This window comes from Heterodontus francisci, chromosome 1 (genome assembly GCF_036365525.1).
Source record: "Heterodontus francisci isolate sHetFra1 chromosome 1, sHetFra1.hap1, whole genome shotgun sequence".
Lineage (NCBI taxonomy): Eukaryota > Metazoa > Chordata > Chondrichthyes > Heterodontiformes > Heterodontidae > Heterodontus > Heterodontus francisci.
Window position 1 is genome coordinate 58,309,079 of NC_090371.1, and position 16,570 is coordinate 58,325,648.

The following is a 16,570-nucleotide window of genomic DNA, read 5'->3' on the forward strand; positions in this document are numbered from 1 at the left end:
GCTTAATTCTACATAATAAGCACAACGGTTCAAATAAAAATGAATGAATAAGATCAAAATCCTACAGTTTTCAATTTTTTTTGCTTTCACTTATTTTCCTTTCCCAAATGATGTTTTTTAATTTATTTTAAAAATATGGCATTGTGAAAATAGCGCAGTTGGACAAAAGTTGTGTGGAATACTTGTCACTGGGGCTTCTGCAAATTCTTTTTAAACAATCTCTTAATATGTTTAACTCCAGTGTTAATGATTAGATAATCGCAGTATCATGTAGGAGCGAGTTAAAAATTTAAAAGACCGCGTTGTTGCTGCTTTAGGTCATTCCTCCCGTCTATCAGTTACTATTTGTAATAGCAATTCGTTTTCTGTGAAGTTTAGAATGCGAGAAGTCCACAATCTTCGCAATGGGCCTTCAAAATGGGTAGCGATTATTCATTTTGTACGTGAGGCGTCCAAAAGATTGGAGTTTGTGTCTGCAAAGGCCAACAAAAGGTAACCACTTCGGAAAGTGCCAAAGTTTTACTTGTCCTCCGAACCTTTGCTTTCTTACCAACATCTGTTGTGTTAACACCGGGGTGTCCGCTTGTCCCTTCCGCACGGAACCACTGGATGGTTCTTTGCACATAAATCCCATTTGTTTTTTTTCCCCATCTACTTAGCAATAACATAACAATCTAACAAAGAATGTTGTTTCATTGTGTGTATGGCTGCAGGAAGCCACTGCATTCTTGATGTGTACACATATTATTAAAAGAATTACTATTAATATTATTGCACTACTCCTAACAATACTCATTGAGTCAAGACTGACAATATTGCAATATATATATTTATAAGAGTCGATTGCATTCTATTGTGCTTGATTAGCGTTGGACAGTCTGAATGCAAACAAAAGGATCTCAGGTATATTAATTACTTGGAAGAATTACCAATATTTCAGTCATGCAATGCATATTTAGTCAAATGAGATCTTGTCGAACAAAGACCTCGTTATCATGGGTGCAATCCCGACATGCTTCCGGGATTAAACATGAGATTTCAAACAATTTGAATTTTTATTTTAAATACCGAGTTTATTACTTAGATGGTACAGGAGCAGTTGAATGAGGTTTGATTACTTCAGGGAGCCCCTGACAAGAATACTTTGCTCACAACTTCCACCTATTAAGTAAAGTATGGATTAATTGCGAAATATAAAACATAGCGATGGTAATTTAGGAGCCCAGCATTAACTAAGAATTTCATATTTGTTTCATTTGTTAATCACCTGTCTTACAACATAATATCTTCGGTACGCTGCATAAAATGTGATATTGTTTTCATAACTTTCCTGGATTGTGTTATGAGCTGAAAAGTATCGTGTTTGTCACTATTTATAAAACTTTATATAAACTTCTTAACCTTGGCTGGAATGTTTTATAATATCAATTTTTAAATGACTACTCATGGCAACGAAAATAAAATGTAATAAAACATGGTAAGAAATTACGATGCGTAGAATATTTCGAAAAGGAATAGAATAGGATGGAATCTACTTCCCTTTTCTTGCTAATGTAATAATAAAGATTAGTCAAAGATCATGTACAGACTCCAACTTTAGAATTTCGAGCTGTGTGACTCTCACCAGAACAACACACTCTGGCCGAAATTAAACTTTAATGGCACATATGGGACGTCAACACTTTGAACACTGCAGCTCCAGATGTAATACAGCTTTGCATTCAGACCGTCTTTTAAAATCAACTGCAACTTCTGCTTCCTTTTGTAAGGGACAATAAAAAGATTTTATGCGTAGCTGCCTTGCAACAAAGGTACCTCACGCCAAAGATTGTCTCCATGGCTTGACCTCTTAACAATGAATTGTTAGGAAAGCTACTTCGGTTTCAGCTGTGGAAATGAAAAGTTCTGGCCTGCACTCGTTGAACTCCCAGCTATCAGCTTTTACAACAAATGAGCAGGGAAACACGCAAAAAAAAGCCCATTTATTTAATGAGCTTTAAAGTACATTTAAAAAATCAAAATTTTTAAAAACGTCACACGTTCTGAGGGTGGAATTGTGCTACTTTTGGTCAACGTAAATCGACTAAGTAAGTACATTAGTACTAAATAATGATAATTTATAGCCTTGTTTACTTGATACATGTTGGAACTGCTTATCATCAATTTAAGAAGAAAAATGCTTAGCTATAGTTGATTAAGTTAAAAATAAAGGAACACTTTTTAACCAGAAAAGGGTTAGACACGCTACGGAATTGCAGCTTGCAATTGACAGGAGAGAATTTCCAAGAGTGTAGTCGATTCGAAACATTCTTTTTTTGTTATTTCTACGTTACTGATTAAAAGGAACGGCAGAATGAAGAAGCTGGGGCTCCTGACACTGCCAAAAGTTGGCCTACACTTTCAATGTTTACGGAATAAAATACATATTGGATATCAACTTAACAACTTGACAATGCAGGCAGATTTCAAAACACAAATAGGATTCTAGACACGTACAAATAAGTTAAACATATATTTTTATTTAGTAATACACGCGTAGTTGGATTCAATTTAGACAGATTGAAAAGAATGATTTGCTTTATTCATACACCAGTAAGAACAATTTTAAAATTCATTAGAGGATTTTACATAGGCCCGCTCGTCCTCCCTTTCTACGCAAATGTTTTCTTGTATATTGGGATCGCATTCAATGCTGTGTTTATGTTAAATGATCAACATCGGGCAGTACAATTGTAATGTTGATCAATTAATATAAACACAGGTTTTTTTCCTGGAGATGGCCAATTAGATCGGGCGATGTTACTGTTTGAAGTAGGATTGTAAAGGAACACTGTGCACTTACCGCAGACCCGTTTGTATAGTTTGAGCTGTCCTATTTTTAGTCCTTCGTGGTGCTGCTAGCACACAGATGCATGCATGGGCTATTTGCAAGTAACGCTGGCATGGGGTCTGCGGCAAACTGAGCTCAATCAATACCCATTGCACTCACATGCCAGATGGTTTGTGAGAGAACCAAATAAAACATTTCAGATCGACCCACAAGCACTCATCTTTTTTTTCACTGTAGGACATTCTCCACTAACGCAATTCTCAATCGTTGTTAACATGTTCAAATGAAACAAAACTGTAAATGCTCATTTATAAATTGTAATTCGAGCTGTCCTTTTAAAAATAAACTAGTCCGTTTTTTAATTGTGCTGCAGACGGGCTGGATTTTCAGTAGAGAATCTCTTCCAATTAAATATTGGCCTCGAGTGAAGTACAGAAGATTAATCAGGCTAATGGCGACTTCATCAAGATTATTTATTCGTTTTACTTTAACCATGCAGCAAAAAGGGGTTTTTGAGAATGGTCTATTCCTAATTTACCTTTAAATATATGATGCACGCACAACTCACGCTCAGTTTGTCCACCAACACTCCTGCTCTGTTTTACCACTGAGCTTTAATGGTTGGAGCGACTTACCTGAGATATTAACCTATCTTCTTTCTTTCAGATGTTGACTGACTCGGTGTATATGTCCAGTATTTCCTGCTTTTATTTCAGATTTACGTATTTATCGTATTCTCGTTTCAATGTCTTGCCACAGTTTGGTAACTTTTAATTAGGCAACATTTTGTGTTCGAAGCAAGCGCTGGAAATAATTCGGCAGTGTTTGCTCTTTATCCGTAAATCTACAGCCAACATGCAGGAAACTCTTCATTTTATGGATTGATTATTTAAACAAATCGAACCTTATTGACAGTATGCTAATTTTTCACTTCATAGCGAAGTAGAATTTAACTTGCAAGCTAACAAACTAAGCAATACAAAGTTAGGCTACCAACAATAAACACAAGCGAGTTGAGAGCTAATGTTAAAAGCGCCGGAAAATTACTTGATTTTGATCATTAATTTTTTTCTCGGTCTGTAAGTCGTCGGTCTGCTTCGGATTGCTTTGCATAAAATACTAAACAGACGGAGGAATCTGGAGAGAAAACAGAAAGGTGAGGTAGATAATTTGGGGAGAACAAATGAAAGAATATGACGAAAAAGGAAGAGATAAAATATGAAGAGATGGGAATGGATAAAGAGCAAAATAAAAGGGAGAATAGAGAGGGGAGAATGTAAAGAAGGCAAGAAAGAGAATGTGGAGAGAAAAATATGAAGTAGGGGAGAATACAGAGAAAGAGAGGGGAGAATAGAAAGAAAGGGACAATATAGAGAATGACAGAAATGAGAAATATATAGAGCAAGCAAGAAGCGGGTTCTGTAGAGAGGGGCGGGACTATATAATGAGATTGTAGAAAGAAGGTAGAACTATGAAGAAAGTGGGGGAGTACGGAGCTAGAGAGGGGAGAATATGTACAGAGAGGAGAATATGGAAAGATGAGAAGACGAAGGAAGGAGCAGTATGGAGAAAGAGATAAGAGAATATAGAGAGAGATGGGGAGATTACAGAGAAAGGAGCAGAGTGTGGAGAAAGGAGAAAATATGGACAAAACTCATAAAGGATAACAGTTTGTGCAGAAACAGAGGAAGAGAAAGAATATGGAGGAGAATGTGGAATGAGTGAGACAGCCCAACACAGTCAAAACTAAGTTGCTTAATTAGGTGCGACAAACCTTTACTTTTAGAAAACAAATATTTAAACCTTAGCAATCATATTTCTTGACCTGTAAAAGTAGACACCAAAACTGACAAGCAAAAGATCTCAATTATAATTCGATGTCCTGAGTTTCCCGAAATATATAGATGTATGTTATGTATCGATCTAACGCTTTACCCTTACTTGCATAGTAAAACTTAATAAACACAGGCGGACACACCAAATGCCCTCGTGTTCTTTACAAAACGTTAACCTGCCACAAGATGTCTTCTCCTTTACAATGCGTGACTTTAAGTGTGACCAACACTGTGACTGACGTCAGTCACACAACAAGCTCCACTGAAATCCTTTTCAGACATTGAAAATGTTCGATTGTTGCTAATCAACCCTCTGAACAGAACAGGTACTCCGTACAACTTCTCCAGTTTCTTACAAGTTTGCTAACAGCTGAAAGTCAGTGGAGGGATATTTATTCGTCAGACCCCGCTGCTCTTCCCTGACGGATGATCAAAAGAAACTAGGTCACGCATTTCAAGCTCTTGTCCAGCCCTGTCCTTAATTACTGCCCCCCAAACAATGGGCACATCTGCGCAACCTCCCCACCTTCTCTGCAAAGTCAAAATTTTGAGGGGAAAAGAGCAGATCACACAAATACTCGGCTACGTTTTACACATTAGTCCATTTTTTCTCGCCTCGCCCATTGAAAAGAGAAACCAATAATTTCACAAATTTGTATTAAACCGATTGATGTATTTGATTCAAAAATCACTAATTTCAAATAAGATATGCTTTAAAAGTCTTGTTTTCTCTTGGTCAACAAGAATAAAAATTCCTAGCTTTAAAGATAAGAGGCTCTGTTTCTCTATCATTCACTTTTTTTCAAGCCCCGTCGGTAGATGCACATCATCAGCAAGATGCTTCTGCGTGATTTACGATTTATCTATGGTCTCCTTGCAATTTGTATCATTTACATCTTCGCCGAAATCTGACGACAGCAGATGCTATCCGCATGTCAGAATTGCACAAAAACAATAAAACTTACCAAACGATATGAGAACTATAATAAATGGAAACGTTCAGTCTGCTCTGTGAGGTTTTACTTGAGGAACCTCGTCAGCTATTTGCTTAATATGTCCAGGTAAATTATTGTCAGTAGGTACCAGACCGAAGATTGGGAAGAAGCGATTAAACTGAAATGATTCCTCGGTAGAGGGGTGCGCCGAGATTGCACTCATTATTTAAAAAAAACAGTTGATTATATATTTGCAATAGAAATGAGATATCTCACCCATTAGTTAACATGAAGAGCTAAAAAAAAATTACAATGAATTTGTTTTGGGGAATGTGTGGTGTTGAAAACAGAAGGTAACATGCAACATATAGCAATCGATTTTTAAAGTATTTTTTTTAAACAGGCGAGCATTGCATGAAATTGCATTAATTGTGTTTTTCACGCTTTTAGTTGAATTTACCTCGGATATTTTCAAAAGAGGAAGCGTCTGACTAATCTGCAATCAGAGACATAAAACATTGAAAAAGCTTTTCAAAAAAATAATCAACGTAGTTTTTACAATTTAAAAACACATTCTTAAAATGATCAATAGACTCTGTAAAGTTATAAATGCTGGTTCCCAACTTGAAAAGTTAAATTAAGATAGCAAATTAATTAGCGCTTGTCAAATTGACCAAAATAAAACATAAAATAGCTTTTAAAGAAATAAATATTTGTATTAGTAAACACACCCCCCCCCCTCCCCCCAGAAAAAAAAGAGTTCGAATCAAATGGCCTGATCAGTAAGAAAATGATTGGAACAAGGGGAAGAAAAAGCTGACTTACTTAGAACCCGGAAGTTAATATTGTTTGAAAAAAAGCAGCTAAGGTCGCTGGCGCTGTGCTGAAGGCTGCTTGTGGAGGGAAGGAGGGGGGTTTGGAGGGGAGGCAGATTGTACACAACCCGTCAATCTAACCTGATAACGGACATCCCGCCCCTCGCCGCCGCGATTGGACAATCCGCCTCCAGTTCTTTCCAGCCAGGCGGGTGGAAGAGAGAACGGGAGCTTCCGATAGGTTCTGGACTGCAGTCCATCAGGAAATGATCCCCCCCCCCCCCCCCCCCCCCACCCTTCGGTAAGCAATTTAGGTTGAACCAGGAGAAACGCGTCTCGGGCTGGTTCCAGCTGTCTAAACAGTCGATGCAGGAGGAGGACAGGCTCGGACATGGCGAGAAGCAGCACTGGCCCGTCTCAGAGTTCTCGGTGATCTTTGCAACCCGTGAGGCCTTAACATTTTTTTAAATCATTCTTTCTGTTCATATATATGTGTGTGTGTATATGTATGTGCGCATATATCATCTATACATGCATATATGTAGCAAAAAATCCCCTTGATTTACCAAACCAACAGAAACAATTACAATCTTTACTGGACTGAATGAACAACGCGTATAGATGTCTAGCCAAAGAGGTATATGCCATGAACCCGGAGATTACAATGGACAGCATTGGGAATTTGCATGGTGGAATAATCCATGAGCAATCCACGGGCGATCTGATGAACAGTCACCAGCGGCAGGCAGTTTCAGCAGCTCATCGGGAACTGACGAGCAGATCTGCAATGGTGTCCAGTATGGCTTCCATTCTGGATGGGAGTGGGGATTACCGCCCGGAGCTCTCTGTCCCTCTCCATCCGGCCATGAGTATGGCGTGCGAGTCTCCACCAGGAATGGGCATGAGCAGCACCTACACCACCCTGACTCCACTCCAGCCCCTGCCTCCCATCTCCACCGTCTCGGATAAGTTCCACCACCCTCACCACCATCACCACCACCATCACCATCACCACCACCAGCGGCTCGCAGGCAATGTGAGCGGCAGCTTTACCCTGATGCGGGACGAGAGGGGCTTGCCTGCCGCCATGAACAATCTCTACAGCCCATACCACAAGGACATGCCCGGGATGACTCAGAACCTCTCGCCTCTGTCCAGCAACCCCCTGGGAAACGGCCTGGCTTCCATCCACAACAGCCACCAGGCCATCCAGGGCTATGGCTCCAACACCCACGACAAGATGCTCAGCCCCAACTTCGAAGCTCACACGGCTATGCTGGCCAGGGGCGATCAGCACCTGTCTCGGGGCCTTGGAGCCCCTTCGGCGGGCATGATGCCACATCTGAACGGCATGCATCACCACCACCACCACGGTCACTCAAGCCACCATCAATCTCACGGGCCCGTGTTGGCTTCAAGCCGGGATCGGCCTCCCTCCTCCTCGGGCTCGCAGGCTAACAGCTCGGGTCAGCTGGAAGAAATTAATACCAAAGAAGTAGCACAAAGGATCACGGCGGAACTCAAGCGCTACAGCATACCACAGGCGATCTTCGCTCAGAGGGTGTTGTGCCGCTCACAGGGAACCCTCTCTGATCTTTTAAGAAACCCCAAACCTTGGAGTAAACTTAAATCGGGACGAGAGACCTTCAGGCGGATGTGGAAATGGCTGCAAGAGCCTGAGTTCCAGAGAATGTCAGCCTTAAGGCTCGCAGGTAAGTGAGGGAATAATTCACGTACAATGAGATTGTGAAGAGAGAATTGGCAGTGTATTTGTATATAATGGGGGAAACTCACATAGCAGTGCAAAGCAACTAAAATCATTGCAATTATTATTTGCTGTGCTCTGTTTCATCGACAAGGGACTATTGGTTAGAACTGTCTTTGTGGTTAGATGCACCCGTACCAGTAGTGCGAGGAGACCCGCGTATTTTTTTTTCTATCTAATACACCCACTGCAGAGCTCCTTTGAGGGTTCTCCTTGGTACAGTGCTCGCACAATAGCTCGAGAATAAGACAAATCAGCATTCCCTCAGTGAGACGACACACCCACAATAGTAACGTGGAACGGCATCAACATCTGATTACCATTCAATTAATGTACCTTAAAAATCCACTTAAGAATGTAGTGTTCATTTTTTTCTCTGCTTGATGAACATCGACAAATTCGCAGCTCCAAAATCTTACGTGCTGCCAGCCTGTTTAACCCATGATAGAATCTGAACTGGTTTTTTTTTGTCTCCTTTGTAACACAGCAGCCTTTATTCCCTTCATTAACGCTAACTTCAACCCGGTTCTAGAGATCTGTAAGGACTAAAATCACATCCTTATTGTCTGCCCTTCCTCATGCCTCAGTTCTGAAATTTCTACAAATTCTCAATTTCTACAAATGAGCAATTCGACCGATTTTTTTCTAAGTCAACAGCACTCGGTTAGTTCTCAAACGCAATGGTATCCTTATCTACAACGCAGTTATCTTTTCAGCAGAATTCTGCCACTGGTGTTGTTCTGTCCAGTCCGTAGTATGTAAAGCAAAGAGTAAACGTCTAAAATAATGTTTACGTTTGAGAGGGTTGTATGGTGCTGAGTGACAAGCCTTGAACTCTTTTGCATTTATTTAAAGGAATAGGTATGACAGTGCAGTGCGATAAGTAAACGATCGTTTTGTTGTGGTGAATCCCAACGATTTAGCACTGGATGAGCTTCAGTGCTTGGCCGTGTGATTGCGAAAGCGGCAGAATTGCTTTTCTGCCCTCTAGCGGCGGTATTGGTCCCTCGAATCTGAGCTAATTCCTATTGTGTATATTTGACCGCGTAGAATTGTATTTGCCTGCAGTTGGGGACTATTTAAAATAATGTAATTAAATTTCCATTTTTAAAGACTAGTCAATGCATTGCTCTTAAATCTTCTTTATACCTAATAGGCTCTATTATTGAGATTTTGCCCTACAAAACAAATAAGTGAAAGTCATCTTTGATCAAATTGCGAGAGCATCCCCCCAAAGAGCTAATTTTATTTCTCTATATATGGAAATTCACTTTTACATACCCTGATAAAATGTAACTGTTCCGATCCATACGGCGCTGAGACCCATAATTTAACCTTCGCACCTCAAAAGGACAATGGAAGCAACATCGATTACAATGTCTAATTTCTTTCGATATCTTTATTTGACTACGTAACGTAATCTCACTGGTAAATATGTGGATTTTGAGGAGTTTTTTTTTGCGTTGGGGCAATCAGTGATTCGTGGCTATATTTCAATGAATTAGTTATCATGGTAGATTATAGGAAAATATACTTTGGGGTTGTACGGTATTTTTCATTTATTTTAACATGCAAATATAAACTTTATGTTGTGTTTGCTTTATGTGAAAATATTTCCACCAATTTATTACACAATGTTTGTTTTCATGCCGCTGCTGTCAATTTCCGCTGAAACAAATCAGAGACGTTGTTGTCTACCGAGGTCACGTGGTGTAATTGCTGTAATTACTTTTGCCAATTAAACCTGGCTCTTCCCTGCAGTTAGTGGATAAACTATATTCTTACAGAGTGAGCCACAAAAACCCGATGCGCATCTCGTAAGTCGTGAGTGACTGCCTGTGTCTCGGTAGCTTTCTTTTATTCTTTCACTTATCACATAACTTCCAGCAGGATTGGGAGATCAACATTTTTTAAAATTATAAGAAATTTGATTACTTTTCATTTCTGAGGTTGCGATAAAAACCGAACATGCAATTTATTTAAACCATGTACACATCACCCTGCCAGAAAATGCAAAACATGTTGAAATATTTGAAATCACAGGTTGCCAAGTTCGCGGGTATAACCGTACGAGATTTAAATATATTCAGTCTATATAGGTGATGAACAGAGCAGATCTGAATCATGTTGTAGCCATTAGGTTCTGAATTCTCCTGACCCGAAAGAGGTGGAAGAGACATTTTGAAAACTGCCTAGAAATAGCCATCCCGTCTATCCGTTTGTGTGTCTATAGAATTATGTTCATGCCTATATTTTCGGTAAAAGCTGTCACTATATGATTGCCAAACAAAAATCAAAACACAAAGCAAAGCCACACAACAGGCTGACTGAAAAAAATGAAATTATAATTTGGTATTTTCATTTAATGCAATTGTTGTTTGATTGCACTATTATCAAGGAATTTCACTCCACATCTCTCAAGTTGGCAATCAATTCTGATTTGAATGATTAAACTGTTTGCTGCTACGCTGATTTGGTATTTACAAACAGAATGCAAAGAAAAACAACTTTGGCAATGAAATAAATATCAAAAAAGCTGTTTTGCATAAATTAACCCATTGTGCGGGCTGCGTTCATTACCACAACACTGCTGCCGAATAATGACTTCAAAGGTTCCTACCACACATGCTGCAGCATAATTTGCAAGGTTCATACAACACCTTTTAGACTCCAGCCGAATGCAGACCAGGAGATTTAAAAAAAGCCCAGAAGGACAACAACATTTCGCTGAACCACTTAAGGCGAGTACAGTGTGGTTTTTATGTGAGAACTCGTGTTGCTCATATTGCTGATTTTTGAAACATTTTGTTAAAGATAACAAAAAGTACAGTAAGTAGCTGAATTCTCTTTTTTATTTAGTCTGAAGATATATGCTTACTGGCAGTGCTTTGAAAAGAAGCCCAGAAGCCGCAGATATGAATTATTAATGAAAATCTCTGCATGACCGGTTGCTAGCTGCAACGTCATCCTTGCCTTGTTTTTAACCAGGCAAAATCGAGGCATTCATTCACCGCTGGAACTGATAGCCGTGTCAACCAGTATCTTTCTCTCTCGCGACGGCTTCATAAATGATTTATATTTAGAACTTCTACTTGGAGAGAATGACAAATAAAAAAAGGAATTGCTTCTGAACTACGGATATGCAAGAGAATCTTAATGATGAATATCATCCGCAAAACCAATACATTCGCTTCACTACAGTCACCAGCGTGTTTCTGGTAATCCCCTACAGCCTCTTGGATCCGTTGTTAGTTCTTGGTGCTGCAATTGGCAAATTAATAATTGAAACCCTCCCGCTCCTGATGTTTGCCGCTGGCAGCCCCTTGTGTGAGAGAGTAACACCTTCCTAATGTTCATTAATGTAGGTGGATTCCTGGGACCACTAAGGGCAAGCAAAATATATTGGGGGGGGGGGGCAGTGGAGGGGATGGGGGGGGGGGGGGGGGGAGAGAAATGAAACATTTATTTTTATCACAGTACTTCAATGTCCTATATAAAAAAACTGTGTTTATGGACGTGGATCGATGAGGATAATCTTTAGAAGATTAAAAGGGCATTAATGCTGGCAACAATAACACAAACCTGAGGACCCTTTTCGACATTGATTTGGAACCTGATCCGACGTTGTTCCAGTAAAGCTGCCATAGTTTTCCTGGCATTGTCGTCCACATTATCTTCCCTTTGTCTCCTGATAGTTTGAGCTCCCTCCTCGCTCCCATTTTAAAGACATTTAGTTTGCACGGCCAATGACAATGATAGCTCACGTGTTTTTTTTTTAACCGTGCTATGTTTTATTATCGATTTTTTGTTGTTTTTGTAATACGACTAAAGGTGTAACTGTGTTATTGTTCATTTTGCTACTGTGGGTAGATAACGATTTACAGAGTTCGACTAAAGCATTCTTAAAGTAAGTTTGCAAGCATGTTAATAACACAGGAAGTTCGACTTTTAAAAAACATGTAATTGAATCAGTCTTCCTGATGATTTACTTTTCTTTTGCGGGGTTAAGTTGATTTTATCAAGAGTCGACTCTGCTACAGTCTTGCACTTTTATCTAAATTAAGGTTATAATCAATGCTCCAGTATTGTCGCCAAATAAAAACCGCCACGATTACTTACTGTGTTATTGTCTGACATTAATACACATATATATTTAAAATAAAGTCTTAGGTAGATGGACAACTTAATGTACATGCCAGATAATGCGTGTTAAGTGACAGGAACCCAATTAACACAGCAAATTGCAATTCAGATGGACATCTGGTATGCGGAAACCTCGCCGACTAGGCGTTCGTTAACAGGTCATCACGATGAAGGTTGCATTCCAACACCCTGATTAAATGCAGATTCAAGTACGTCTCGGATATAACAGACTGTCAGTTAAAACTTCTTGCATTTAAGCATTAATTGGATACTCTTCTGGGACCCCGAAATTGTTATCATCAGAAATCAAGGGCTCTGTAAAAAGAGATTATGTTCCAGTAGGAGGTGGGGCAGACTCTGCCCTCCCGTCATCCTGAAGACAGTTGCAGTTTCCAAATGCTGCTGAATACCAATACAACAACAACTTATATTCATATAGCGCCTTTAATGTAATAAAACGTCCCAAGGCGCTTCACAGAAACAATTATAAAACCAAGCATGACATTTACCATTTATATTGCGCAGAAATCTCAGGGAAGGGTTGAGTATATCTTTCAGATTATTTTCACAAATAGAAATGACGAGTCTCCTGGTAATTGATCATTTAAAAATTTATAATATACATTATTTTGACTTGAATAATATTTGTTGTAATGGTACTTGATCATCACAGATTCTGTGTCTGTTAGTTTAGCTCTTTCTAGATTCTATTCGTAGTAGCCATATCCCTAACCCCACGTTTTGAAAATATAATCCATGGTTTCTTGTTAATTATATTTGCATCTAATTTCTTTTTAAAACATTTAAAAACAACTTCATACCTTGTTCAAAATATGTCTATGATGCATATTTCGTTAGCCACGCAGTACAGTACATGTAGATTCCCTGAGCTGACTTCTCTTTCCCACCGCCGAACTGACTGGGTTCTTTCAGTTCAAAGCACTTTCTAATTGTTTGAAATTCTTTCTGACACTTAGAACCATCTTTTTCTATACCAATATATTAATTGTGTTGTTTATTCTTCGGGAGACCTCGATGAATCCACAAAATATATACATTTAAATGTTAAAAAGAAAAATGTACATGGAGCCCACGTTTGGAAAATTATTTACATTTTCAAAGCATATAACTAAAGCTGAATTTGCAAACATAAAACGTATCTGTTCAGATATAGAGCAGATTTTTTTTTACAAAAATTGTTCTCGTTGCAGTTATTTAACGAAACGCTTGGCATTTTAAATAAGAGTGGACCGATGTCAAAAGTTATACATGTGGCCTATACGTTATATACAAATTTTAATAGCATAATTGTATATCGATATTTATTGTTCTCCTGGGATCTTTCCTTATCACAAGGACATGTAACACAATCTGAGAAAACAACCAAGTGCTTTATAGATGGTACCGGTATTGTGCTAATGTGTAAGATCAGTTTCTTAACTCTGGCCCAACAGAGCTGCACAGTTTGCCTTGCGAATCTTGTCCCTCTTCATGCACAAGAAGAGATAATTAAAATGCAATCCTAAAGAAATACTTATATTAAGAAAACAGTGTGGAGTGCACTCAACCCCTTATCACATTGCGTTACAATCGCAATCTTTGCATGTAAGTAATTTAAGATATTGCGCCTCCCCTTGTAAAATTCAGTGCCATCCTTGGCATTGCGGATTTCTTGATAAAGATCAGCTCGTTTTTATTCTGACAAATTTGACAATCTTTTCAGGATTGATTTATGTCGCATACAAGTTTTTAAAAAAATGTTCTCCGCGCTTCTGCTCGTCTGAATGTTGCTGTTTTCTATCGATTGCTTTATTCTTATTTCTTAATTTCGAAATTGCTGGTGAGACGTGTTTTCGAATATCAGTCCATCTTGGGTTTATTGGACGGGGTTCAATCTTTTCCTTCTTTCCAAGAGCTCTGTCACAAAGAACTTGGCTCCCTCAGGCCGCGGGTCAGTGCAAACAAGCCTTTGTTTTACTTGTGGTATTGGTAGCTCGCTAACATCGATTTTCATTTTGTCACAACCCGAGTAAAGAACAATGGAGAAGTCGCCCAGTGAAGGTTTTATCAGCAACGACATTCATTTGATCTCGGAATAGGGAAAACCTTCGCCATCGATCTCATTGATCCAGCCTTTCCCTTTAAGGAAACCGCACGTTTAAAGAAGCTCTTGCATAGATTTACTGTTTACCCGGATGCTGTTCTTTTTAATACTGTATTGTCATTCGATTTGTTATTGCTGGGAAATACAAGAACACCTAAAACAAGTGTTCTACAAGCAGGAGGCACAGGGCAGACAATGACAGAGGGGCGACATTACCACAGGGTCTTTGAGAATAGGGCAATGCACCAAGATATGCACTGTCTTAAGATGCTTTGCAGCGGACATTGTAGCATTCTTAAATGTAATCTTTGTATGATTTTAATTTATACCAATTCTATATACATTGTAGACTTTAAACATGTATTATGATTCATCTGCAGTTGAAATCATTATGTATTATAGATAATATACATTAGTTCTGTAATACACAACATATAGTGTAATCTTTAAATCATACTTTAGTCAGTCATATATTAAGCACACTATGTGTATAGTACAGGTTGCAGGCAGGATAAATACATATATACGCTATCGGCTAGTTAACATCCCTACGTTATTGATGGAACATATAGTGTATGCACATTATAGTTTAATGTTCTATATGTAACATACGTTGTACATATTACGTATTTACCGTATGTTTTCGTGAAAGAATAATGGAAACGTAGCCTTTAGTTACTTTTATTCATTTTAAACTTATCTTCGTCCCTTTTTCCTGAGCGAGGTTTATCAAGCGAATAATTTAGAACATAAAGCGGCGGAACAGTCTGCAAATATATTAGAACGAAAACTAAACACTCACGTCTGTTAATTTTGTCCGCAAACTTTACTATAATGTCATGCACTTTATAGATCGCGTATAGCTATTTGTCTAGATCAAATACTAGATATAATGTTAAAATGATTTCTGTTTACAAATATATTCCAATAAATCGCGGGGAAGAAAATCACGTGATCAAAAACTTAATTTAACATTTTTACGTTTAAACATTGTGAAAAAGTCATCTTTCTGAGTGAAAAACGTGTTTGTATTAATGACCGGCATCATGCTTGACGCTGGTTGCTTTAAAATCAAACGAGATGAAAGGAGTTTGATGTAAACAAAAATGTGTCATCGGTTCGTGGGTTCGGGGCTTGTTTTTCTTCTGTTTCCACTTATTTACATAAGTATGTGACGGTCATAAATTTCGTATTTGCCTCGTTAGTTTTACCTAACAGTAAGAAAAACCAGCACACGTTTGATTTGAATTACAAATACATGCAATCCTAACCATTAAAAAGAGCGGGAGAGAGAGAGGGCGTTTGTGATTATTCAAGCCTGCTCTGTTTAACTTTACAGGTAATTAGAAGACATTATTGATTTTTTCATTTGTAATCCTAATGGGATGCGTGGTTTTGTAATCCATGTGTTCTGAACTCACGAATGGTTAGTTATATAACAGCAAAACGAAATTGAAAATACCGCACCATGTAATAGTATGTTATAATGGATGTACAAGGTAACCGAGAAAGGCAGAAAAAAGCTTGCGAATACATATACAGAGAAGACAAAGAGACGAAGAAAGCGAGAGAAGGACCGAGAACTCGAAGAGACAGAGAGAACGGACGCAGATGAACAGGAAAGACAAGATATGCCGCAGACGGACTTAGATGGAGGGAGAATCTACCTTGGGCAAGACCTAAGTCGTCTGACAAAAAAAGGTGAAGGTTGTACAGCCATTACAGACCAAGGGCAGAGACATCAAGGTATCGAACTACAAGCCTGTCCATTCACCACTGGGATTTGAAAAAGTTGATAGATTGGTGTTTTGCACTTTGGATTAGAAGAAAATGTGCGGGCGGACCGAATAACAGGTATAGTATATTCGTAATATTTTACAAGATAGTATACTAATTATACATACAAATACTATTTCTATTACAATAGTGCAGTTTGTATGTTGCGTTGGGTCTTTGCAGTGGTGTGTCCACAAACGTATCTCATCAAACCGACATAATTGGAAGAATTTTACAAATAATGTCAAAATGGTAAACTCTTTTGTTTAATCTGGAAGGGATGCCGCTGCAGGAAAACGCTCTCACCCATCCTTCCAGTCAAATCCCAGTTTAGAGGTTGCCACTCCTACCTGAGCACAAATACACT

At 38.7% G+C, this 16,570-nt stretch overlaps 1 protein-coding gene across 4 annotated transcripts in view; it reads left to right on the forward strand.

Annotated features, from left to right (window-relative positions):
- The first annotated feature begins 6,774 nt into the window (after nucleotides 1-6,774).
- onecut2 (one cut homeobox 2) overlaps nucleotides 6,775-16,570 on the forward strand; it is a 193,709-nt gene continuing 183,913 nt past the window's right edge. For 2 of the 4 annotated variants that reach the window (XR_010974993.1, XM_068030999.1), the window contains exon 1: nucleotides 6,775-8,127. Coding sequence is in view for 3 of the 4 variants with exons in the window: in XM_068030999.1 (XP_067887100.1) it covers nucleotides 7,020-8,127 (1,108 nt within the window). In the remaining variant the exon portion in view is untranslated. Of the gene's footprint in view, nucleotides 8,128-11,168; nucleotides 11,242-16,570 lie in introns of those variants that run through there. The other 2 variants (XM_068030991.1, XM_068031007.1) reach the window with 2 other exon arrangements.